This window comes from Eubalaena glacialis, chromosome 7 (genome assembly GCF_028564815.1).
Source record: "Eubalaena glacialis isolate mEubGla1 chromosome 7, mEubGla1.1.hap2.+ XY, whole genome shotgun sequence".
Taxonomy (NCBI): domain Eukaryota; kingdom Metazoa; phylum Chordata; class Mammalia; order Artiodactyla; family Balaenidae; genus Eubalaena; species Eubalaena glacialis.
Genome location: NC_083722.1, coordinates 91632625 through 91659290, shown reverse-complemented (window position 1 = coordinate 91659290; position 26666 = coordinate 91632625). Strand labels below are relative to the sequence as shown.

General features: G+C 41.6%; 1 protein-coding gene across 1 annotated transcript; it reads right to left on the bottom strand.

Moving 5' to 3' along the window:
- Positions 1 to 539: 539 nt before the first annotated feature.
- Positions 540 to 23334, bottom strand: ARL6IP5 (ADP ribosylation factor like GTPase 6 interacting protein 5). Its single transcript, XM_061195522.1, has 3 exons — positions 23084 to 23334; positions 4106 to 4323; positions 540 to 2140 (listed from the first exon to the last, which is right to left on the bottom strand). Exons 1-3 carry the CDS (start codon positions 23257 to 23259, stop codon positions 1968 to 1970), a joined length of 567 nt encoding a protein of 188 aa, XP_061051505.1. The 5' UTR covers positions 23260 to 23334; the 3' UTR covers positions 540 to 1967.
- Positions 23335 to 26666: the final 3332 nt, after the last annotated feature.

The window sequence follows — 26666 nt, the reverse complement described above, 5'->3', positions numbered from 1 at the left end:
CTTAGATGTGCAAAAAGAAAAGATCCAAATTCAAATTTACTGCCTCATTACACAGGTTTTGTCAAGAAACAGGTGAAGCCATTCATATTATGCTTTTTTTCTATTCACCCACTCCCACCCTAAAAATCTTAACTGAAAATTTTAACTTGTTTTTAAAGTGAAATAATTTATAGCATTTCCATGCTAGAGTTTTCTATTATATTCTGACCACCAACCATTAGTAATTGTAATGAGTATATTTTTTTCATTCACATCGTCACTTTCTCCAAATTTACTGCATTTAGTCTACAGATTTCACCATGTAGAAAATGGGTCTAAAATATGTATAAGCCCATGCCAGGTTTAAAAAAGGGTTCCATTAGTATTCGGTTTTATTCTGGCTGCAAATTAATAAAGCATTAAAGTTTTATTAACAGTATTTGAAACACAAGCTGTTTTTTGCTGCAGAGAGAATATTTGCATGTTTATAGGGCTGTCACTGAGTTTCTCAGACATTTAACACAGATGTACAGTAAATAAAGTCTCATCCCCCCCAAAAAAATCTTTGATAAATTTTATTCATATTTGGCTATGGGTACAAATTCTAGGCCATGTATGTGAAGTCATGGTGATATCGCTTTGCTAGAGAGAAAGGCTGCAGGTTGGCTAAGAAATTAAAATGCAAGAAAAAAGCAGGAGCGGCATATGCATTGCTTCTTATTCTAGGACATACAGGGTCTCTTCAGTAAGTACTGCTCCAAACGTCTTCCTAATTCCATGCTAGGGAAAGCTAAATATTTTCTATTCATCTATGAAATCACTCAATTGGCAAGGAAAACATGTTGTATCATCTATTTCTAAATACATGGGAAGTGAAAGGAAGAAAGTAATAGAAAATATAAACTCATGCTATCTTAATTCTAATGTCTAGCTATAAAAACATATAATTGTACCAAGTGCTACCTAATATTTTTATGAACTGCAGAAGCTGATGATCACTCCCATTTTTAAAAGTCTTTTTGCTTGGTCATCTAAAGATGCTTCTCAGATTTCAAAAGATCAGCTATTATTGTCCTCTTTCTGCCCCTAAGGAATTAGTAAAATGCACATTCATTTCCTTCTTTCTAAATGTTCCAGTTAAAAACTAAACAGTAAGAAAAAAGGGAAACATTATCTTGGACACCTTTTTGTCATTATAACAACAAAAACTGTGCAATAGAAACTCAAGTTTTATTCTGATTTTTTTGTTTGTTTTTTAACAAGACTGTCAAGAATAATACAGGTTACAGAGCTGTAACCTCCTTAAAGAAGATGATATTTAGTTTGCAACAAATGCCTTCTAGTGAGAACATATTACTAGCACTTCAAAAATTTACAAAAAGTTGACAAAATATTCTCCTAAACAGCTAGCTTTATATTTATAAACAAAATAGAAACAACTGGTTTATCCACTGCACATCAAACAGGAGGCAAAGTGATCGAGATCATCTTTGATTTTAAAGAATAATAAAAACTACTTTATACCCCACATATTATAATGCTAAGGAAGGAATATTTTTGAAGGATGCTGAGGGGGATTAAAACAGGCTAATGCATGATATCATCTCCTTTAGTAGTCTTTTCATTTACTCATATTGCCTTGATCCTTTACAATTACTTTTTTCCTACAAGATAACCATATTGTTGCCGTACAATCCATAATTCTTTTCTTTTATTCCCCTTAAGAAATAAGTGCGACCCATTTCCTATCAGCTTTCATAAACACACTTGAAACTTCAGACATAATAGGAGGGTGGTTTCTTTCAGTTTGAGGCCTTTTCTCTGTAACAGCAGAGATGAGAACAGGGCGGCCTCTCCGTGCGTGCTGCCATGGATAGCTGGATGGTTTGTGCACCTCATATTTCAAAAACACAAACGGAAAGTAGGTCTGGACAAGGACAAACTGCAACTCGATTTCTGCTGCAACCCTATCAGCAGGTCAGCTCTATTTACTCCTTCACTTTACTGATATAGTCAGTGAACTTGCTGATGTTTTCTTCCTGCTGTTCTAGGGCATCCAGGACAATGCCCATGGGCGTCCTCTTCAGACCGATTCCCTCCATTTTATTCTCCAGTTTGTTCTTGAGGTTCCGGAGTCTCAGCGATGCGTGGATAAACATCACTGCAGGGAAGTGAAACGTGGTTAGCATCAAAGCAACGGTTCTCTGTTTCCCTTCACACTTGTAGCAAAAACTCTCTGTTAGCTACAGTCCGGTCTGGTTCTCTCATTGATCCAAGTCCCCACATGGATCCTTGGACTTTATATAAAGTATTCTTTGTGTGTGCAGGAAAATGTTGTGTTCAGCAGGAAGGACCATAATCTGGTTGCCACTCTCTTCCCTTCACACATTGATATCATTACCTTTCAGATGCTACTTAAATGCCCTAAAATTCAAAGTGAATCCATGCGATTCCAACTTCACTAAAAAGCAACTGAACACTAAGCTTTCCAGAAAAGAGCTCATGCTCAGTTCAGGGATTACCTGTATTTTGTCCCCGCAGGAGGCATGCAGGTGAAGTCCTCTTAGAAAATGCCTCCTATGGGGCAGTTTTCCACAGTGTTGGATATAGATGTCTAGATAAAAAGCTAAGGGTTTTATGGGCCTTATGTAACCTGGTGTTCCCCAGATTTGCCTGAATATTAAGAATTACCTGAGTTTGTTTATAAAGATTCTCTGGCCCCTCTCCTGGACCTTCTGAACCAGAATCTTAAAGGGATGGTCCTGGGAGTCTGTATTTTAAACAGACACACTTGGTGATCTGCACCAGCAGTTTTCAAACTTCTGTGTACATACAAATCACCTGGAGAGACGGTTAAGTAGGCAAATTCCCAGTCTTCATCACCTAAAATTCAGACTGTTAAGACTGAAGTAGGATGCCAGAATGTAACATTTCAGTAATCATTGTGGATGCTTCTGACAGGCGATTTTGGACCTTCATTTTGAGACGCACTGATGTGTGTTCTCTCTGGAGGCTCCTAATCTAGAGTGGCCATTAGAAACATTTGAGAAGCTGTCTAAAAAAAAATACAGGTTCTTTGGGCACCACTGTGGACCCAAAGAATCAAAATCTCCAAGGGATGTAGCTGGCAAATTTATATTTTTAAAAATCATCCAGGATGATTCTCACAATCATCAAAGTTTGGGAATCACTGATCTTGTCTAATTTCCTTCTGTTATAGATGAGTGAACTACAGCCCATAGAGGATAACTGGTCCAGATCACATGGCTGGTTTCCAGCAGGTCTAGGAATAGAAACCTGGACCCTTGACTCTTGACTTCTCATACATTTCATTACCCTGGCTTGTGTTTTACAAGCTGTGCATTTAAGCAGAATCACTGAAATACTAAGCCTGTAGCACATAAAGAAAACCTGAAGAGTATTTCAAAAAGTCTGAATTTACTGATTCAATTATTTTATCCAATAAGGTATGAGATTCACATATAAATATTCTGGGCTTAATCTAACACACCCTAAACAAGCAATTGATTTTATTTAATGGTATAGCGGCACACGTGAAATGCTATTAAAGGTTAAAGGGATATTCCTGTCACTTAATACACTATAATTTTAATCAGATTTCTATTGATGAGACTGGAATTTTATCTGTTCTCTATTTCAGGCTTCAAGTGCTTGGGAATCTCGGTAAACAATGCATATAGACTTTAGAAAATGTCTATTTCTCTTCACCAGAATTGGAGTACTTGGTATCTATATTCTGGGCCAACTTACAAAACTTTCAACACTAATTATGATCTTCTGAGTAAGTAGAGAGTAAACATTCATTTCTCTGTCACCACAGGATGCCTGGCACTGAACGACTGAGAACAGACTCTAATATCAGACAAATCTGGATTCCAATGCAGGCTATACCACTTTCCTGCTGTATGACTTGCGATCCGTATTTGTTTTGTTTACCGTATTTGTGCAATTAATGGACTATTAGGCCTTGATCTGCTGTTTCAGAAAATTCTGATAATTTTGTAGACCTGCCAACACACCTCAGAAACAGGTTAGGTTATTCCCACTGAACGATCGCACCTACATTCTTTACGATATAAGGAAAGGAAGACCCAGGTTCACTTACACAGCAAAGGAAAAGTGATGCCAAACACAAAGACCATGACTCCCCCAAACATGGATATGAGGAAGTAGCTGGCTAGCATGACCACCATGACAAACGTTGTGGGGTACCGCTTCTTCATCCGGCGGAGGATGTCTTTATTATGGGCTGCCCACACAAAGCCCGTGAACACCAGCACCACCACGATGCCTCCAAGTATCATGTTGAAGGGGCTCAGGAACCTGGGATATGAAAAAAGAGGGAGCCCAGGTCAGGAGGAAGAAGATGAGGAAGGGGAGGAAGAGTAACAACAAACTACTTACTAAGCCTTTTATATAAGTTGTCTCATTTAATCATATCTTGATGAGGTAGATGCTATCAATTTACTTCTCAAAGGAAGAAACTTAGGCACAGAGGTTAGAAAATGGTAGAGCAAAGATTCACACGGAGGCAGTGTGATTCCCTCCAAACAGCCCGTCTAGATAGAGGCTCAGCATTTTAAAAGACGAGCCCCTCTTTTGGATGGGCTGTCTTTAGCTTTTATACATCCTGGGCTCTAGTACATGTTGATTGTATTTTCTGAGCTCCAAGGGCTTATTTAAATCCTCCTAGAAGCTGCCATGCTAGATGAATGTGGAGTACAGGTCACACAGTGGGCTCCATGAGCCCGATCTAGTCTGCAGTCACACTTGTGTTTGTACTGTGCAATAATTTTTAAAACTTTTACTTGAATCCCAATGTGTTTTTTTAAAAAAAATCCATAAATCTTGGGATTTCTTGCTTCTCCTGGAAACAAGAAAATCTCACAAAACTGGGCCCAGTTTCCCACGTCAGCCACTGGCTGGAGTGCCTTCTCATTTAGATAGAATAAATGCTCTCCATTTAGCCTCAGCCCTCCCCCCCCCAATATCTATGGCATCTCTGACACAGAGGCCCCCAGTGAGCTGCCATTAATATTGTTTTTCTAACAGCTGCCCTGCACTGCTCTCTTACATAAGCTGCCTGGCCCATGGAGGCATTTGGGTTTATGACTCCTGGCATAGAGAGGTCATTATAATTCTTTAAAAGGCCCAGAGTATCATTAGGAGATGGGTTATCAACTGAGATTTCCAAGCATAGAACCTCCAGTTTCACTGTTACATGAAGCAAAGGTTACTCCACTGTTGATAATGGGGGAAACACATTATAAAGAGGAAATTTAGATCAAGTATTTCATAAGTGAGAATGACGGGGCATTGTAGCCCCACTCAGCCCAACCCTCCCACCCCACTCTGTGTACAAAATCCTCAACAAGACATTTGTGGTCAGCAAGTATGATGAATTACTAACTTTTTACCCTTCTAAGAGGCTAATGAGCATTTTGCTTGGGAAGGACAAGGAGGGTCAGTGTGTTATCATCATGCTCTGAATATTAACATCACTGATTTGGAAGACAGGATAATGAAAGGTGATGCCCAGAGCTTACTTTCTCTGAAATAGAACAGATGAAGGAGTCATATTCATATTGGGATGCATATTTAGGACAATTAAGATTCTTTTTAAAAAAATCCCTTTAAATTTTAGCTCTGATTCTGCCTCCTGAAACACAAAAGCTATTTTAAATAGTTTCAAATAGGAGTGAAAGTATTACATATCTTAATGGATGAAATCAGGGATATAAGTTATGTCAAACTCCTTTGAAAAAGTTAAAAATTTCTACCAAAATGCATGGAGTTAAACAGTGGTAAAAGTAGTAGCACGTAATTTAAAATTAAACCCTACAATAACAAGCTGCTAATTTCATTCAGAACTCTTGCAAATACTTATACCTTTCAAGGCAAAAATCTCCTCTTTAGAATAGTCTAAGGAAGTGAATAAAAATGCAAAGACTGAATTGTAACAGTATTCACACAAGTGGGATTTATGATTTATAACCTTTAGAAACAACCTATGTGGCCAACAATTTACTAAATGGTGGCATATACAACCGTTTTCAAAAAGTCGAAGTATACTTAATAATGTGGGAAGACAATAATATATTGATGGGGTACAAGCAACAATTCTCTCTGGTAGGTGGATTTAGCACCTATGTTATATAACTCAGAAGTAGAAATTTTTGCAATTCATAAATTATTTTGTAATCAGAAATAAAATGAACATATAAAAAATGAAATATAAAGATGTAAAAGGGGACCTCCCTGGTGGTCCAGTGGTTAAGAATCCATCTTGCAATGCAGGGGACACGGGTTCGAGCCCTGGTCAGGGAACTAAGATCCCACATGTGGCGGGGCAACTAAGCCCGCGTACCGCAACTACTGAGCCCACGCACCTCAACGAGAGAGCCTGCACGCTGCAACGAAAAGATCCCGTGTGCCGCAGCTAAGACCCGAGACAGCCAGTAAAAATAAATTAAAAAAAAAAAAAAAAGATAAAATAAAATAAAACCTGACCTTTAAAAAAAAAAAGAAAAGAAAAAGAAAAAAGACTATGGGATGGTTAATTCAAAAAAAGGAAAAAAAAAGATATAAAAGTAACTGCTCCTCAGCCCCACAACTCCGGCTTGGGACAGGCCAACTACAACAGTCCAATCTTACCTTGCCTCATCTCTCCAATAACATTAATGCAATTTCAATTCATACGAACAGCCAAGCTCTTCCTTCTCCCATCCAAACCTTGGTTTCCTGCCCATTCTCTAGATCCTCTTGTAACCAATCCACCACCACCCCCGCAAGCTTTCCCACCATCCAGCACACGTGCTAGTCTATCTGTCCTCCTCCCTCAGTTTTTTATTATTTAGGTCTCTTCGTCTCTTTGTTCTTTTTTCTTTTCTTTTTCACAGTTTTATCTGGCTTATACCCTGTCTCCAGCTTTGACCCTGGAATTGGTTTGGGAAAGACAAAAATTTCCTTATAGGCCTGGGGAAGGGAAGATTTGGACAGGGCCAAAACAAAATCCTCTTTAGCAAGTGGTAGGGAGACTGGGTAGAGAGGCTCAGAAACTCTCACAGATTAATAAATTTCATTTCTAGCACCAAAAAGATTCTGAGAGAAATGATACCAAAAGACTCCAGTAGTTATACTGGGTAATAGGATCATGGGTAATATATTCCCATTTGCTTATTTCTATTTTCATATTTTTTCAATAGCCATGTATTACTTGAAAATAAAAAAAATTGATATTTAAAAATAAAAGAAATGCGGGAAAGGTGCCTGAAAGAGACAAACCCTTTTACATAGCCTTGATGTTGACAAAATCAACATTAACTCAAAGAAGTAGAGCAGAGGGTTCAAGTTTAGGAAACTCCTTTGCATAAGCTGCAAATAGGAGATGGCTGGTTGGTGGCAAAGTGTCAAAGGTGTCCAGCTCAGTTCTTCCTAGAATATCTGTTAAAATAATAATTCACGAGGTGTAGCATATAATAAAATGCATGCCAAGCTGTTTCTATTTTTCTCGGGACAAGTGAGGTAGATACCTAGGCTGAATGTCTAAATAAAGCCCAGGACAAAGAACAATGAAAAATCCAGGCCTGACTCAAGCAATTCCAAATTTGCTTTTCACCTGTTCCTGTTGCTCGTGTTCAAGGGAAAAGAACAGAGCAGAGTCCTACAGAAGTGGTTTTAGCTTACCACATGCCCAGCCATGATCTGTAATTAAACCAAAGTTCCAAGCTGGAAAAAATGAACAAAGTTACTTGGAGCAGAAATGATTTTCTTGCTTACTCTGCTCAAGGGCAATTCCATTCTAAGAAAGGGTAAAATGCACACTACTCCCACTGCCCTGGCACCTTCCTCTACTTGGAGCAAAATAAAACAGACCACCCTCCCGAGATTAATTTCATTTTCCAGTGAGTGCAGGAGTTTGGGAACCAGGTCTCGACTGAGATGAGTAAAGCTGTTTTACTCAACAGTTGGGTTCTTAGTGACGTCAGTCACAATGAAGCCCAAGGACCTTTAGGACAAAACTTCCATAAATGTGCCGCCCCAGCTTTCATGTGGACAATTGGGCTCGATGGGTGCCATTTCATTTTTTGGTAGTCTGTGAATGAGAGAGAGGGAGGAAGGGAGGAAGGAAGATAGAGGGAAGCAAAGGAGAGAGGGAGGAAGGGAGGAAGGAAGATAGAGGGAAGCAAAGGAGAGAGGGAGGAAGGGAGGAAGGAAGATAGAGGGAAGCAAAGGAGAGAGGGAGAGAAGAGGGAGAGAAAAGAGAGCGAGATCGTGATTTTCTATCTTTGTTGAAAATAGGACCTAGTTTTACAAATCAAAAACAATACGTTTTTCTACTGTGAGTTACAAATATATACCTACATACATATGTATCCTATCCAATTAAAAAGTTGATAGATAAATGTAATAGTTAAAAATTCTGGTGGAATCACTGACAGTTGTATAAAGGTTTAGAATCCCATCGCAGAATCCTGTAGCAGACTCGTCAAAGAGGAATCATCCCAGTCCCATTAAACAGATGCATAAACTGAGGCCCAGGGCAGTGAAGAAACATCGTCAAAGGGATCCAGGGGGAGAAAAACAGTGCCAGTTGATGTAACTGTGACAGCAATTCATAACATAACCCATTCTGTGTTGTTAACCAGCTCCAGAGATTTCCCCCCTCAACCATTTTAGAACCCTATCCTTCCAGTTGGGGTAAGCAACTAAGGATCATTCTGGGAAATCCCTCAGCATTCTCATTTCTCTCTAAAGGAAGGCGGCTATGAGCGGCTGTGGATACAGGTCCTAAACTTGCCAACATGACTCAGCTAGCTATGGCTATAGTTTCAGCACAAGTTGCTAAAAAAAAAAAAAAAAAAATCTTGGCCAACTGCAGAATTTTAGAGCTAGGATGGATCTTGAAAACACACCTCGTTCTACATAGAAGCAAGGTAAGGAATAGATAAGTTAATAAATTTGTTGCGAGGCCACCAATTGCAGTGCTGGTGATAAAACTTTACCCAGAGGTCTTCAGATCGACTCAAGTGCACGTTTGGTAACGCCTGCCATGCTGTGATGCCAACAAGAGCCAAAGAGGTGGTGAAATATTTTCTGAGTAGCAGAAGCAGCTTTGCACTGAGTTCCAATTTTCTAACCCAAAAAAGCTATTTTGGCAGTTTGGTTCCTGAGGAAGCCTGACTCACCAAGAAAGGGGGGAACAATTTACTCACAGGGCACTTCTCTAAATTGGTGATGTTTTTCTGAGGTTCTTAAACAACCAGAGGGGTCACTGCCAATATGGATCCACCCATCCATTTTCTTGCTTCTCGTCACTGTTAGGATAAAAACAGGATTCTTTCCACATTCTACAAGGCCCCTCAGGGTCTGGCCCCTGCCTGCCTCTGCAGCCAGGGTATGTAGTTTGTACCTGGGACAATGAGGCCGAGCTGAGGGCATAAATGGGGCCGGAAATTCAGGTCACACTTCACCCGCCAAGCCTGCAATTTGGCTTAAGCTGCAGCTCCCAGGACGAAGGGACAATTTGAATCATCAGTATGAGGGATGGCTAAGGGGTACAGCATCTCTGCCTGTCAGCTTTCTCATACCACCGTCTCCTGATTCTGCACGCCATCTGCTGGCATTCCGATCTGTCTCTAGAACTTACCCTGCCCCCGGCCATCACAGGCCCGAGCACAAGCCGTTCTTTCTGCCCGATTCACTCCTATCTTCTTCGAATCTCAGCTTAATCAGCTTTTTCTCAGTCTCTCTGACCACGTCCTAGCACCGTCTGCCTCTTCTTCATAGCTCTGAACCCAGTGGCAATTTGATATTTATTTGAATGAATATTGGATGAATGTCTCTGTCTCCCACTAGAGACTAAGCGCTATGAGGGCAGGGACCGTGACATTTTCTCCCCAGCACTTGGCACAGTGGCTGGCACAGAGCAGGAGTTCAGTAAATATTTGTTGCAAGAAAGAAAAAGGGTAAGTAAGAATCTAGCACATTTTCATGTTATTTAAAGTAAGCTCAGCAACTTTCTATGGCCACGAATTCAGTGACAAGAGATTTGTCTTGGACAAATCGCGATTATTCTCACTGTACACTAAGTATTACTGTAGAAATGGTCCCCGTCTTTGTACCTTCACAGAGTTGTGATGAAAGGAACAAAACAAAAACCGAAAGTAGGAAAAACTCCTATGCAAACATAGGAGATAATCAGATGAAATCACAGGGCTCTTTGGGCTCGCTGGAAAGAGGAATCTTTGTAAGTTCTGTCACTAGTGCTGGCTGGGGGCCAGGAGGGAGAGTGGGTGGGACAGAGAGAGATTCATCCACCTGCAGACCTGTCTATATAGGCCCTCCTGCTCTTGGATTCCTTAGATAGTCCCAACCGTCTTCTGTGGTTATTTTGGTTTCCCAACACAGCTTCCTTCCTGGCAAGAACTTTCTCTGACTATAAAGGATAAATGTTAATGTACAAATCAGTTTTGAGTAGACGTGATCAGTGTCTCCTGGGCCTAATGATCACAGGCAGTTAAGGTGGGTCAGGGATCAGACTCATTTGTCACAGAAAGGTTCAAGTAACCTAACCTTGAGATTTTCCTAACCAACTGAATCAGCTCAGCTCATAGTATTTATTGCGTACTCGCTGTGTATGGAATACTTATCACACAGTGTGTATTGGTCCCATCAAACTAAACACATCCAAATGATCCACTGTCTTGGCAGCAGGTGGCATGTAAAAAGTATCCATTCTAAGACATATGAACCTCCGTGTTTTCTTCTGTATTTATCAAGCTCATTGCTGGTTTTATTTTTAATAAACAACAGTTTGGACCTGGGTTAGAAGTCATGAGTCTCACCCCTCCCCTAGCCATGGAGCTTCAAATAGTCACTATACAAGGGACTAATTAGACTGCAACAGATCCTTTTTAAACTTTTTTTACGGCAAATTTCTAAAGGTAGAGACAATGATATAATGAACCCTCATGTACACTGATCACTGCCTTCAACAATTAGGAACCCACAGTTAATCTCACAATAATGCTTTAGAACTCAAGTGGAAAGATATTTGTTTACAAACTGTTCTTTCTGAATGCTTTTAGTGGAGTTGATTAAATGGTTGTCACATGGCAAGTTCTTACAGCACTGTGGAGAGAGGACAGGGGTTTGGACAAATGCTAATGAGCCTGGTGACATATAAACTCCCTTCCTACAAGCAGTTCCTGTCTATTTACTTCCCACTAACCCCAGTTTCTGCATTCCTTTTTGTTTCCTGCAGACGAGGACTTCACTGATGGGATACAAAGCAGATTAGGAGAAGCAGGAGCCAAAGCCCCGGTTTTCCACTTCAGATGGGCTTTCTGTCTTCCAGGTGTCTCCATTTCGCGAATGCTCCCTGGGAGAAAAGGCCAGGAAATCCTATCTATTTATGGTAAATGCTTGCAGAACGGAGATGCAGCCTACAGGTTTTTTCTTAAGATCACGGGCACGGAAGTGTTCCCTGAAACAAGAAGCCAAGCTCGTTACAAGAGCCAGGGGAGGATGTTATAAGTATCCTGAAGCTGAGTGATTCATTTGTCCAAAAGGAAAATAAAAAATCTCCAATGGGGCTGCTCAATTTGGTATAGGTCCAGTTCATCTTTTAGAATTGCATTTCCTGTACAGAGCTCTCTGCCCCTAGTAAGTTGATTGAGAGCTTTTGCCCTCTTAGAAAGGGGTAAAAAAGAACCCCCAAATCCGCCTATTTACTTGAACATTTACCCAGAATCATTGTAAATCCTTATATAGGGAAAGGGGATAGACACTACCAACCCCAGGAAATATTTTAAAGAATAAAGTGTGTATGGGGAGATGTTGAGAAGAACAAGGTTATATACATAGTGTCAGAAGATGATTTAACAAAAGAATTCTTACTTGAGGAAGAATTTTGAGATTAAAATTTCACTGAGTGTTGATAGACCTCTTAAAGTTTTGTACTCAGAAGAAACACATGACCCGCCCCGGAACGACATGTGCCAGCATGCCATGTGCAGTGCCTCAAGTGCAAATAAAAGTGCGTGGAAGGGCAGGAAGAGATTTATTCTGGGAGGATTTGGGATGGCTGAGTGGACTTGTGCTCCTGCTGGTATCCTCAGAGCATCAACAGTACCTGGCAAGTAGCAGGTGCTCAGTAAATATTTGTCCAACTGAGTAGAAGGCATCTGCACTGCAGGTGAGGATGGTTCCATTTAATAATCCTTTCCCCGTCCATATACTCAATGCCTCTCCTATTTTTGACACCGGAGAGTTTTGCGATTTGGCATCATAACGTATAGGGGAGATCAGGTAAGTCAGGTTGAAAATGATGTGTGTTTATATATGTGTATGTTTCTGTGCACTTGTATAAAAATTAATTCTTACGTGTTCAGCATCCTCTTGGTGCCTCTATAAACATGGTGAAGGCAGGAACCACAGCTGTCTCATTCTCCACTGTATCTCCCAGCACGGTGCCTGAGAAATTGGTAAGTGCCTCATATTCTTTGTGGAGTGAACAAATGGAACAACACAAATAGAGTAATATTGTAGAATTGGCTGATGAATCTCAGAAACATTTCCACTAGGTTTCAGCATGTTTATGCAGTTGATTTCATCTGCAAAGGTTTTAATACATTCCCATCCATCCGAGGGCTCTCTGATTCTTTTCTTCCTCTACCAGCTAGAAACTTGGTTTTTCTTCCTTTTTGCAGGAAAAGGGGCAAACGATCTGCCCATTTCTTAAAACCAGACGCTGGTGGCTACCAGCCTAGAACATATTATGGGACAACACTCATTTTTTTAAAAAATTATTTTTATTTTTTCGCTGCGTCAGGTCTTAGTTGTTGCACGCAGCATCTTTCCTTGCGGCATGTGGGGTCAGTAGTTGTGGCACGTGGGCTTAGTTGCCCCATGGCATGTGGGATCTTAGTCTCCCGACCAGGGATCAAACCGGCATCCCCCGCATTGCAAGATGGATTCTTAACCACTGGACCACCAGGGAAGTCCCGGGACCACACTCATTTTGAAAAGATTACAGTAATACTCTTTTCAGATAGAAGAAACTCCTTACCATCTCAAGCGACTAAAAGCAAAAAGTGGTAACTCTAGTTTCCACCCAGTGGTAACACCTCCATGGGCCACATGGAGATGAAGTATCAGTACTTTAGCTAAGGAGAGACCTTCAAGATGGCAGAGGAGTAAGATGTGGAGATCACCTTCCTCCCCACAAATACATCAGAAATACATCTACATGTGGAACAACTCCTATAGAACACCTACTGAATGCTGGCAGAAGACCTCAGACTTCCCAGAAGGCAAGAAACTCCCCACGTACTTGGGTAGGGCAAAAGAAAAAAGAAAAAACAGAGAAAAGAATAGGAATGGGACCTGCAACTCTGGGAGGGAGCTGTGAAGGAGGAAAAGTTTCCACACACTAGGAAGCCCCTTCACTGGCGGAGACGGGGGGTTGCAGGGGGGAAGCTTCGGAGCCATGGAGGAGAGCGCAGCAACAGGGGTGCAGAGGGCAAAGCGGAGAGATTCCCACACAGAGGATCGGTGCCGACCAGCACTCACCAGCCCGAGAGGCTTGTCTGCTCACCCGCCGGGGTGGGGTTGGGGGCGCTGGGAGCTGAGGCTCAGGCTTTGGAGGTCAGATCCCAGGGAGAGGACTGGGGTTGGCGGCGTGAACACAGCCTGAAGGGGGCTAGTGCATCACAGCTGACCGGGAGGGAGTCCAGGAAAAAGTCTGCACCTGCCTAAGAGGCAAGAGACCATTGTTTCGGGGTGTGCGAGGAGAGGGGATTGAGAGCACCGCTTATAGGAGCTCCAGAGACGGGCGTGAGCCGCGGCTATCAGCGCGGACCGCAGAGATGGGCATGAGACGCTAAGGCTGCTGCTGCAGCCACCAAGAAGCCTGTGTGCGAGCACAGGTCACTATCCACACCTCCGCTTCTGGGAGCCTGTGCAGCCCTCCACTGCCAGGGTCTTGTGATCCAGGGACAACTTCCCCGGGAGAACACACGGTGCGCCTCAGGCTGGTGCAATGTCACGTCGGCCTCTGCCGCCGCAGGCTCGCCCAGCATTCCATACCCCTCCCTTCCCCCCCCCCCCCCCCGCCTGAGTGAGGCGGAGCCCCCAAATCAGCTGCTCCTTTAACCCCGTCCTGTCTGGGCGGGAACAGATGCCCTCAGGCGACCTACACGCAGAGGCGTGGCCAGATCCAAAGCTGAACCCCAGGAGCTGTGCGAACAAAGAAGTGAAAGGGAAATCTCTCCCAGCAGCCTCAGGAGCAGCGGATTAAATCTCCACAATCAACTTGATGTACCCTGCATCTCTGGAATACCTGAACAGACAACGTAACATCCCAAAAGTGAGGTGGTGGACTTTGGGAGCAACTGTAGACTTGGGGCTAGCTTTCTGCATCTAATTTGTTTCTGGTTTTATGTTTATCTTAGTTCAGTATTTAGAGTTTATTATCACTGGTAGATTTGTTTATTGATTTAGTTGCTCTCTTCCTTTTTTTTTTAATATTTATAGATATTTGGGTTTTTTTCCTTTTTCTCTTTTTGTGAGTGTGTATATGTATGCTTCTTTGTGTGATTTTTGTCTGTATAGCTTTGTTTTTACCATTTGTCCTCGGGTTCTGTCTGTTTTTGTTTTTGTTTTTGTTTTTTGTATAGTTTTTAGCGCTTGTTATCATTGGTGGATTTCTTTTTTGGTTTGGTTGCTCTTGTCTTTCTTTTTTCTTTATTTAATTACTTTTCAATTTTTAATAATTAAAAAATTTTTTTATTTTAATAACTTTATTTTATTTTTTTCTCTCTTTCTTTTTTTCTCCCTTTTCTTCTGAGCCGTGTGGCTGACAGGGTCTTGGTGCTCTGGCCGGGTGTCAGGCCTGTGCCTCTGAGATGGGAGAGCCGAGTTCAGGACATTGGTCCACCAGAAACCTCCCAGCTCCACATAATATCAAACAGCAAAAGCTCTCCCAGAGATCTCCATCTCAATGCTAAGACCCAGCTCCACTCAATGACCAGCAAGCTACAGTGCTAGACACCCTATGCCAAACAACTAGCAAGACAGAAACACAACCCCACCCATCAGCAGAGAGGCTGCCTAAAATCATAATAAGGTCACAGACACCCCAAAACACACCACCGGACGTGGTCCGGCCCACCAGAAAGACAAGATCCAGCCTCATCCACCAGAACACAGGCACCAGTGCCCTCCACCAGGAAGCCTACACAACTCCCTGAACCAACATTACCCAGTGGAGGCAGACACCAAAAACAACGGGAACTACGAACACGCAGGCTGTGAAAAGGAGACCCCAAACACGGTAAGTTAAGCAAAATGAGAAGACAGAGAAACACACAGCAGATGAAGGAGCAAGGTAAAAACCCACCAGACCAAGCAAATGAAGAGGAAATAAGCAGTCTACCTGAAAAAGAATTCAGAGTAATGATAGCAAAGATGATCCAAAATCTTGGAAATAGAATGGAGAAAATACAAGAAACGTTTAACAAGGACCTAGGAGAACTAAAGAGCAAACAAACAACGAAGAACAACACAATAGATGAAATTAAAAATTCTCTAGAAGGAATGAATAGCAGAATAACTGAGGCAGAAGAATGGATAAATGACCTGGAAGATAAAATAGTAGAAGTAACTACCACAGAGCAGAATAAAGAAAAAAGAATGAAAAGAATTGAGGACAGTCTCAGAGACCTCTGGGACAACATTAAATGCACCAACATTCAAATTATAGGGGTCCCAGAAGAAGGAGAGAAAAAGAAAGGGACTGAGAAAATATTTTAAGAGATTATAGTTGAAAACTTCCCTAATATGGGAAACGAAATAGTTAATCAAGTCCAGGAAGCACAGAGAGTCCCAAACAGGATAAATCTAAGGAGAAACATGCCAAGACACATATTAATCAAACTATCAAAAATTAAATACAAAGAAAGAATATTAAAAGCAGCAAGGGAAAAACAACAAATATCATAAAAGGAAATCCCCATAAGGTTAACAGCTGATCTTTCAGCAGAAACTCTGCAAGCCAGAAGGGAGTGGCAGGACATATTTAAAGTGATGAAAGGGAAAAACCTACAACCAAGATTACTCTACCCAGCAAGGATCTCATTCAGATTTGACAGAGAAATTAAAATCTTTATAGACAAGCAAAAGCTAAGAGAATTCAGCACCACAAAACCAGCTTTACAACAGATGCTAAAGGAGCTCCTCTAGGCAGGAAAAACAAGAGAAGGAAAAGACCTACAATGACAAACCCAAATCAAATAAGAAAATGATAATAGGAACATACATATCGATAACTACCTTAAATGTAAATGGATTAAATGCTCCAACCAAAAGACAGAGACTGGCTGAATGGATACAAAAACAAGACCCGTATATATGCTGTCTACAAGAGACCCACTTCAGACCTAGGGACACATACACACTGAAAGTGAGGGGATGGAAAAAGATATTCCACGCAAATGGAAATCAAAAGAAAGCTGGATTAGCAATTCTCATATCAGACAAAATAGACTTTAAAATAAAGACTATTACAAGAGACAAAGAAGGACACTACATAATGATCACAGGATCAATCCAAGAAGAAGATATAACAGTTGTAAGTATTTATGCACCCAGCATAGGAGCACCTTGATATATAAGGCAAATGCTAACAGCCATAAAAGGGGAAATCAACAGTAACACAATCATAGTAGGGGACTTTAACACCCCACTTTCATCAACGGACAGATCATCCAAAATGAAAATAAATAAGGAAACACAAGCTTTAAATGATACATTAAACAAGATGGACTTAATTGATATTTATAGGACATTTCATCCAGAAACAACAGAATACACTTTCTTCTCAAGTGCTCATGGAACGTTCTCCAGGATAGATCATTTCTTGGGTCACAAATCAAGGCTTGGTAAATTTAAGAAAATTGAAATCGTATCAAGTATCTTTTCCGACCACAGTGCTATGAGACTAGATATCAATTACAGGAAAAAATCTGTAAAAAATACAAACACATGGAGGCTAAACAATACAGTACTAAATAACCAGAGATCACTGAAGAAATCAAAGAGGAAATCCAAAAATATCTAGAAACAAATGACAATGAAAACACGACAACCCAAAACCTATGGGAGCTCCAGAGATGAGCTCCAAGGTTGTCCACTCTCACCAGTATTATTCAACATAGTTTTGGGAGTTTTAGGCACATCAATCAGAGAAGAAAAAGAAATAAAAGGAATCCAAATTGGAAAAGAAGAAGTGAAGCTGTCACTGTTTGCAGATGACATGATACTATACATAGAGTCTCCTAAAGAGGCTACCAGAAAACTACTAGAGCTAATCAATGAATTTGGTAAAGTAGCAGGATACAAAATGAATGCACAAAAATCTCTTGCATTCCTATACACTGAAGATGAAAAATCTGAAAGAGAAATCAAGGAAACACTCCCATTTACCATTGCAACAAAAAGAATAAAATACCTAGGAATAAACCTACCTAAGGAGACAAAAGACCTGTATGCAGAAAACTATAAGACACTGATGAAAGGAATTAAAGATGATACAAACAGTTGGAGAGATATACCATGTTCTTGGATTGGAAGAATCAACATTGTGAAAATGACTATACTACCCAAAGCAATCTACAGATTCAAGGCCATCTCTTTCAAACTACCAATGGCATTTTTCACAAAATTAGAACAAAAAATTTCACAATTTGTATGGAAACACAAAAGACCCCAAATAGCCAAAGCAATCTTGAGAAGAAAAGCTGGAGGAATCAGGCTCCCAGACTTCAGACTATATTACTATACTACTTCAGACTATACTGACTACAGGAATCAAGACAGTATGTTACTGGCACAAAAACAGAAATGTAGATCAGTGGAACAGGATAGAAAGCCCAGAGATAAACCCACGCACATATGGTCACCTTATTTTTGATAAAAGAGGCAAGAATATACAATGGAGAAAAGACAGCCTTTTCAATAAGTGGTGCCGGGAAAACTGGACAGTTACATGTAAAAGAATGAAATTAGAACACTCCCTAACACCATACACAAAAATAAACTCAAAATGGATTACAGACCTAAATGTAAGGCCAGCCGCTGTGAAACTCTTAGAGAAAAACATAGGCAGAACACTCTATGACATAAATCACAGCAAGATCCTTTTTGACCCACTTCCTAGAGAAATGGAAATACAAACAAAAATAAACAAATGGGACCTAATGAAACTTAAAAGCTTTTGCACAGCAAAGGAAACCATAAACGAGACGAAAAGACAACCCTCAGGATGGGAGAAAATATTTGCAAATGAAGCAACTGACAAAGGATTAATCTCCAAAATATACAAGCAGCTCATGCAGCTCAATATCAAAAAAACAAACCACCCAATCCAAAAATGGGCAGAAGACCTAAATAGACATTTCTCCAAAGAAGATATACAGATTGCCAACAAACACATGAAAGGCTGCTCAACATCACTAATCATTAGAGAAATGCAAATCAAAACTACAATGAGGTACCACCTCACACTAGTCAGAATGGCCATCATCAAAAAAACTACAAACAATAAATGACATTTTCGATGGTCACAACTGAAGGGGAGGGCACTTTTTTTTTTCCAAATTATGTTTTACTAATAAAACAAGTAAAAACTGATTTATCAATCTTCACATAGTAGAGAGCAGAGATGGTGCTAAACATCCTACAATACACAGGACAGCCCCCTACGACAAAGAATTCTACGATCCACAATGTCAGCAGCGCCCAGGTGGAGAAACACTACAGAAGGGTATTTCACCAAATTTGCAAGGGCAATATGAATCAGCAAAGAGTCTGAATTCTAAACTGTTTAAAATTGAATTTTTACACCGTAGTAATCCTAACCAATACGTAGTAAGCACTGTTAGCAACGACCCAGTTAGAATCACTCCAGGAGCATGTTGCTGTATGTGCTTCAAAATAATTTATTCCGTTAAGTACGTTAAAAGTTGCCCCCGTGATCACGTTGAAACCTTATGTTCATTTATTTATTCTTTGCATTCGCCAGCTAAACATCTGTTGTATTATAGGCCTTGGGGATACAGGGAATAAAAATAATGCTAACCACAACAACAAGAAAAAGAAAAAAATAATCACAAACAAAACCCACAGGGACCTCCCTGGTGGTCCAGTGGTAAGACTCTGCGCTCCCAATGCAGCGGGCCCGGGTTCCATCCCTGGTCAGGGAACTAGATCCCGCATGCATGCCGCAACTAAGAAGTCCGCATACTGCAACGAAGATCCCGCGTGCTGCAACTAAGAGCTGGTGCAGCCAAATTGATTGATTAACTAATTAATTAATTTAAAAACCCACAGTCTCCGGCCTCAAGGACTCAATAGTGCAGAGTGAAGACAAGTGAAGAGACAAATTAAAAGCCTGTGGGGTAAATACCAGACAAGATATGGGCACAGGTGTGGGGAGTGAGGGGCAAAGTCCTGTAGGAGAAGCAGGAGGAGATGAGTAAGTTGGGGACTGGTGTTTGGGTGGATGGAGCTGCTGGGATACAGATGCTATCTGTGTTTCTCCTTTAGTCAATGATAACACCAACAATGATAAAAATAATAATGAAAACTCAAAAATAAATTTTGTGAAGCAAAAAGTAGGAGCTGGACACTGTTCTAAGAAACTTGCCTATATTAACTCAGATAATCCTCAGAAAAGCCCTACAATGCAAGTACTATCATTAGTCTCATTTTACAGATGAGGAACCTGAGGCAAAGGGTGGTTCAAGTGACCTACCCAAGGTCACATGGCTAGTGACTTGTAGTTGGGATTCAAAATTTACTTAACCAGGCTCTGGTGCTGAAATTCTTAACCACTACTTTCTACTCTGTGAAGAGCCAGAAGATATGGCAACTGTCCCCCACAAGGACTGTTAGCTAAGAGACTTAGACTTAATCTAAGAGGCAGAATGGATCTCCTGAGTGGAAGTCATATGCCTGGGAAACCATGCTTTTAGGATGAAGACCAAACTTCTAACCATGGATTACCAGGCCCTGCCTGATCAGGCCCTCACGCACAGATCTATCTCTATCCTAATCCCTCTTAATCTCCATCTTGGTCTGGGCAGCCCTTCCGGGTGTTTTGGAGCTAGATAATATCCACTTGGTCCTCCTCCTCCCTTCCTGCAATCTTCATGAGCAGGCTTTCTCTATCCTTACCCAAGCCAGTTTTCAACTCAGAAGTCTTCAGACTTGAGGCTAGAGCCCTCCAACAATGACCTGGCGGTCCCTTCTGTCCAGCAGGGGACGGCACCGTTGAAGAAGACACTTCCAACACAGTCCTTTCCCCGGGAAACACCCAGGCCACATTTTCACACACACTCTACCAAGATATCATGAGAAACCATCAGATGCCAGTAGAGAATCCAGTCAAACAGCCTCCAGCACTGTTCTGACCATCTACTGAATCACCAAAAGAGGAGAGTTCTCTTTAGAATGAGAAACGTTCTGGGCATCAACTAAGCCTCCCTGACCCTGAAGACATTTGGTTTCTTCCAGCTTTAAGATACTACAGTTCCAAACCTCATGACTCTTAGGAAGATGGCTTAGTAGTTAAGAGTCTGGGGTTGTGACTTTGAGCAGGTCATTTAAACTTTCAGAGCCTCAGGTCTAATAATAACAATAATAATAATGCAATAATAATATGTCATCTCATTGGGTTGTATGAGGGAATTTGCTAAATTACTTAGCAAAGTACCTGGCACACAGAGCACTCAACATATGTTAGCTTTTATTATTACTAAATTATAAAGGAAGAAAAGTGCAATCTGGAAAGAACTACAGGCTGTGCATTTGTAGATGTATAGGAAACAGTTGAAGATGTCACACCAGGTTTTACTGGGGTACAAAGGGAATCCCACACTTGGCACACAATTTGCAAAACAACTTACTAGCCTGTATCTTTGGTAAGTTTTTAAAGATAAGATTAATTAAAAAATGAAATGGCGGGTGGGATAGGGAGGGTGGGAGGGAGATGCAAGAGGGAGGGGATATGGGGATATATATATACGTATAGCTGATTCACTTTGTTATACAGCAGAAACTAACACAGCATTGTAAAGCAATTATACTCCAATAAAGACATTTAAAAAAAATGAAATGGCTACTTTTCACTTTCACTTTCAAAAATTTGACTGCCAATCCCCATCTCCTATTTGAAAAGGGAAATAGGAAGGGCCAACACTCCAAACTGCCTGAGTTAGTAGGCTAAGACACCACAATGAAGGAGCTATATTTAGTCAGGGGGCCCACCCCTGGCATTCATAGTGAAAAATGAATTCCATCAAGGTAGCAAGGCTGCTGGAGCTTGTGTCTGATCTGGGCAGTACATCTTTTTGAAAAGCAAGTTTTTTTGTTTGTTTTTGTTTTTTTTTCTGTACATTTGATTGGTCTGTGTCAAATCTTGCCCTATATCTAGCTTTGGGGGAGTGTACCTCAAAAAAAAAAAAAAAAAAAGACCCCATAGCTAGACGACCAGGTAAGATGCCTTTACAAAGAAAGAGAAAAGAAAAAGAAAGCAAAACAACAGAGGCAATCCTATTTACCAGTGATTTTGTTTTAAAGAAATTTTTTTATTGTTCGGAGAAATAAGCCTTAAGCATAAAGCTAGGGGAAGGTTCAGAAGGCAGCTGCTCCAGGCCTGTCCGACTCCAACTAATTTTAACTTGGCTGCCGTATAATTCAGAGTCGGTTCAGAGCCCATGCTGTCCACACACCAAGCCATTCTGAGTTGGAAATTCCTTAAGCAACACATCACGAGGATCTGTGTAATTGTCTATTCAGTCTCACAAATGAGAGTCCACTTCTGCATGGGGGCAAATATTCTGAACCACACCCAGAAACTGTGAACTCTCCCTCTCCCCCCTGTGCTGGGTATTTGGTCCTACATCTTCTCAACAACTGTCACGTGCCCTTTGGTCAGGATTCATGTGTGATTGATCTTGGTGTGCCCAAGCTTGGCACAGAGAAGTGACTCAATAAATATGCCAAAGAACAGCAAACCAACTACAGAAACCACCCTATTTGCCCTTTCCCACACCTTCCAAGTTTAGATTTTTCCTTTCTCCCAGGCCAGCTTGCTTTTTCCCTCTGTGTTTGCTTTCAAATAGAAATGCCAGACACTTCTTTAATGGCAAGTGGGTTTCTTTATAAAGTCTGAGGGTGCTTTTTTCTTTAAAGATGCATGGGATCAGCAAGATCTAGAATATCACCACCCCATCTTGCAAAAGTGAGTGAAGCATTTCTTAAAGGGTGAACTACAAGAAAAAGTGGTTTCTAGAAGAACAGGTGTTGTGTGAAATCGCATATAACAGAGGACACAATTTTAAGACCGGGTATGAAGATAAAGTGACCATGCCTGGCAACTCCTGGAAGAAAAAAGAGCAAAAGGACACCGTTTCTAAAGTCATGGCAGATTTCACCCCACACTGGGAGATGCGCCACCAGCCTACACCCACCCTTTTTCTCCCAAGCTCAGCTTTCCCGTACAATGTGGCGGCATTAGGCAGAGAAACCTATAAAGAGAGTCGCCTCTCTGATGCCCCTTCTACACTAACACCCCAGAAGGCAGAGTCCGGATCCACACCCTGGCGCCCCAAGCCTTCCAGGGCGGCGTCCGCCCCAGCCAGCCCCAGCATAAGGTTACACCACTTTCCTCTTTCTTCTTATTTTTAAGAGACTGGGGCGCTACAAATATCACCCCCAGCAAAAGCGTAACTGGGACACAGCGGGAAAGAAGTCATTTTTTTCTTGCCTGAGGTTGGCAACATTTCTTCACCCCAGGACTCCCCATCACTCTTCAGCCCGAGGCGCGGGAAAAAAAAAAAAAAAAGGACCCCCAGATTGCTGCGGCCTCGCCCTGCGAACAAGTTTCCACTGGTTTGGCCGCTTGCAGTTATCAGAACAGGAGCTGGTCTTGGAGAGCGTTTGCGCATCCCGGGATCTTGCACCAAGAGACCACTCGGTGCTGACCCCGATCAGTGCCCGGGAGGGGGACCCCACTTACCCCACAACGGAAATCATCATGGCAGCCACCACCAGGTAGTTGGTCTGATAATAGAGCAGGTTGCTCACCACGCGGTTGTTCCATTTGGAAATGTCCCTGAAGTCCGGCCGGGCGAAGCGGTCAGAGCCTGGGAAGAAATCGTCCCAGGCGCGGAGCGGAGCGATATTCACGTCCATGTCTCGCTTCCCAGCTTCTTGTTCTTTGCTTCTGGAATCTGGCGGCGGCGGCGGCGGCAACCGATCAGCTGAGCTGGGTTAAAGATGACAGCGGCTCTGGCTCGGTCGACTCTGCGGTTGGCGGGCAGAGAAACCAAGGAAATTGGGAGCGGGCGGGCGTTCTTCTCTTCTTTACTTCTTGATTGGTTCTAAGTGGTTGGTGACAGGAAAACTGGGGGCCCGCAACAGAGCAAGGAGCAGAGTGCAAAACAGAGGTGAAATGACAGAAAGAAATCGGCGGAAATGCCCTGTCTGAAGAGAAGTGGCAATGCCTTCCCGGGCAGTCCGAATACAGCCTGCTTTAAAATACCCCTTTTGAGGGTCTAGTCTACGAATGTCGTCTGGACTTTAAGGACAATTTTTGCAGCTGTTCAGAAGCCAATCTAAGTGAAATGGAGTGGAAGGCAACTATAGTGTTTCTGGAGGATGAGCTGGTTTTGAAAATTAAGTAGTTACTAACCTTTGCACATCCGAATGCAATTCACATGTTTTCTCTGTTTCACCATGAGTCACTATGAGTGAAATCAGACTGGCAAAATGGGAAAGAAGGACGTGTAGAACGGGAGGGCTGGTTTGTTCTTTCACTTTTCTTCTTTGTTCTCTATCTCTGTTCTCTGGGGGCAAAATTATACAACTACTGTGCCGGTCTGATGAAGTGGGCACTCTGGTCACTTCAGCCCTGAGCTGAGCATGTTGTTTACGTTTGAAACTAAACAGTGATCTGCAGTGAACTAATTGTTCTGCACCCAGTATTTTCTGGGCAGAAACGTGGATTCGACTCCAGAAAAAGCTTTCTTAGTTTTTTTTTTTTGGCTGCATTCCGTCTTCGTTGCTGCGCACGGGCTTTCTCCAGTTGCAGCAAGCTGGGGCTACTCTTGGTTGCGGTGCGCGGGCTTCTTATTGCAGTGGCTTCTCTCGTTGCGGAGCACGGGCTCTAGTCGCGCGGGCTTCAGTAGTTGTAGCCCGCGGGCTCAGTAGTTGTGGCTAGCTGGCTCTAGAGCGCAGGCTCAGTAGTTGTGGCGCACGGGCTTAGTTACTCTGCGGCATGTGAGATCCTCTCAGACCAGGGATTGAACCTGTGTCCCCTGCAATGGCAGGCGGATTCTTAACCACTGCGCCACCAGGGAAGTCCCGTTTTCTTAGTTTTATCCTAATATCTGTGAACATCTCTAAGGGAGCACAGTATTTTAATATCTACGTGATAGCTTTGTATCCCAGCCCAAAGAACTGCCAAGAGATGTATTAGTTGTAAATTTCCTTCTAGGGGTTCTGAAGAGTCATCTTTTTTTCAGTTAAGGGGCTGGTTGATAAAGTAAACCTCCTTTTATCAAGATGCATAAGAATAAAGTATTCTGGTTAATTGTGTGGTAGGTAGATTTCTGAGATGCTAGCATGTAAGATAACGAAGTCTTTAAACCTTCAAGTGGTGCTGTTTTTAAAAACTGAATTCACTTTCCTCAGACCACCAATTTTCAAAAAATTGGAAAGCCATAAAATATACGTAATGCAAAGTCTAGAAGACATAATTTGATTTCCCTTGATGATTCAGAAGACACTTAAGAAAATTTCAATGACTCTAAGAAATTACTCCTGCCACTGGTGTTTAGGAAAGTTTGGTGATTGAATCCAATCGCTAAGATATAGCCTAGATCAGCAGTCCCCAACCCTTTTGGCACCAAGGGCTGGTTTTGTGGAAGACAGTTTTTCCACGACGGAGTGAGGGGATGGTTTCGGGATGATTCAAGCGCATTACATTTATTGTGCACTTTATTTCTATTATTATTACATTGTAATATGTAATGGAATAATTACACAACTCACCATAATGCTGACAGGAGGCGGAGCTCAGATGATAATGCGAGCGATGGGGAGCGGCTATAAATACAGATGAAGCTTTGCTCGCTCATCTCACCCACCACTCACGCCCTGTAGTGGTCCGTGGCCACTAGATGACGCTTTTTAAATAAAGTTTAAAATGTGAAAATGTTCCTGAGCTCTCACGTTTTCTTGATTGTAGAAAAATGGGAAGGTTTAAAGTCAGAGAGAGCAAAATTAGAGTCCTAGCTCCCTCGTTGCTGGTGAATGGCTTTGGAGAAATTACCTTATCTCCTCCAGCCTCAGTTTCTTCATGTGTAAAGTGGGTGTAATAGGAACATCTGCCATATAGGTGAAGATAAATAAAATACTGGATGGGAAGTGTTTAGAGTATAGCAATTGCACATTGTTAGATACTACTGTTACTGTTATTAATCATAATATAGGACTTGATTCATCTGTATGGTATTAACACTGCTTTAACCTGAGTTGTTTTCTACGCTGCTATAGTGAACATTCACTGACCTTTCTCTATCTAGTAGCAATTTTATTGCTATTGTTGTATCCCGATAGACTTGATAGCACAACAAAATGTTGAAAAATTTCACTAGGATGCCAACAGATATTTTGAGTGCTTTCCAGGTGAAAAAGGTGAAAAGAATGCAGTCTTCCTGTGCCTTCAAGGATCTTGCAATGCAGTAGAAACCTAAACTTAAATACAAGACAGTGAGAGGAGTACTAGATAGAGGTGTGCCAGGGCTTGGTGCTTAGTTACAGGAAGTCAGAGGGTGGTGAAGAATTCCTTGGGGCTTAAGAATTTCAGGAAGCTGTGCTGTGGGCAAGCTGAGTAAACGATCTTGGTCAAGACCAGTGTGGGAGGCCCAGTAGGACCCCATTAGGAGCTGTGACCAAGAACTCTTACCTTCCAATTGCTCAGGACCGCATGACCATAAGTTGTCAAGTGTGTGTTAGTAATAATAGCATTACTCACTGATTATAGGCAAACGATATCCAGTAAACATTTGTTCAGTGTTTTTTTTTTTTTTTTTTTGTTCAGTGTTTTTTAATTTATTTGTTTAAACCTCCAAAGAGGTTTAAAAACAAAGAAATGAAAAAAATCTGGATATAGCTGTATATAGCATGATCCCTTTCTTCCTCTCTCCTAAAATATTAACCATCCTTCTCTCTCTGGTTTAACTATGAGAGACTTTTTTTTTCCACTACACATTTCTACCTGTATCATAAAATTAATTAAAATAAAAATGAACACATGTGGAATCCTTACTTTATTTCAGGCTCTGTTTGAAATGCTTTTAGTCACAGCTCTTTGTCATTGTTCATTCAGGGGGATTGGATTCAACATAGAGCCTTTCTGGGGCTCTTCTGTCCAAATCTGTGCTTCTAGGTAGGACCACCCAGGATATTTATCTGTCTGTGTATAAACCATAGTGGATAATCTAACAGTTTGTGCTATAGTCCATTTAAAATGAAGTCTGTTTCAAGGTTTTGCTTGCATGTCTCTGTTACTTTCATTAGTGGCAAGGACAAGTGGC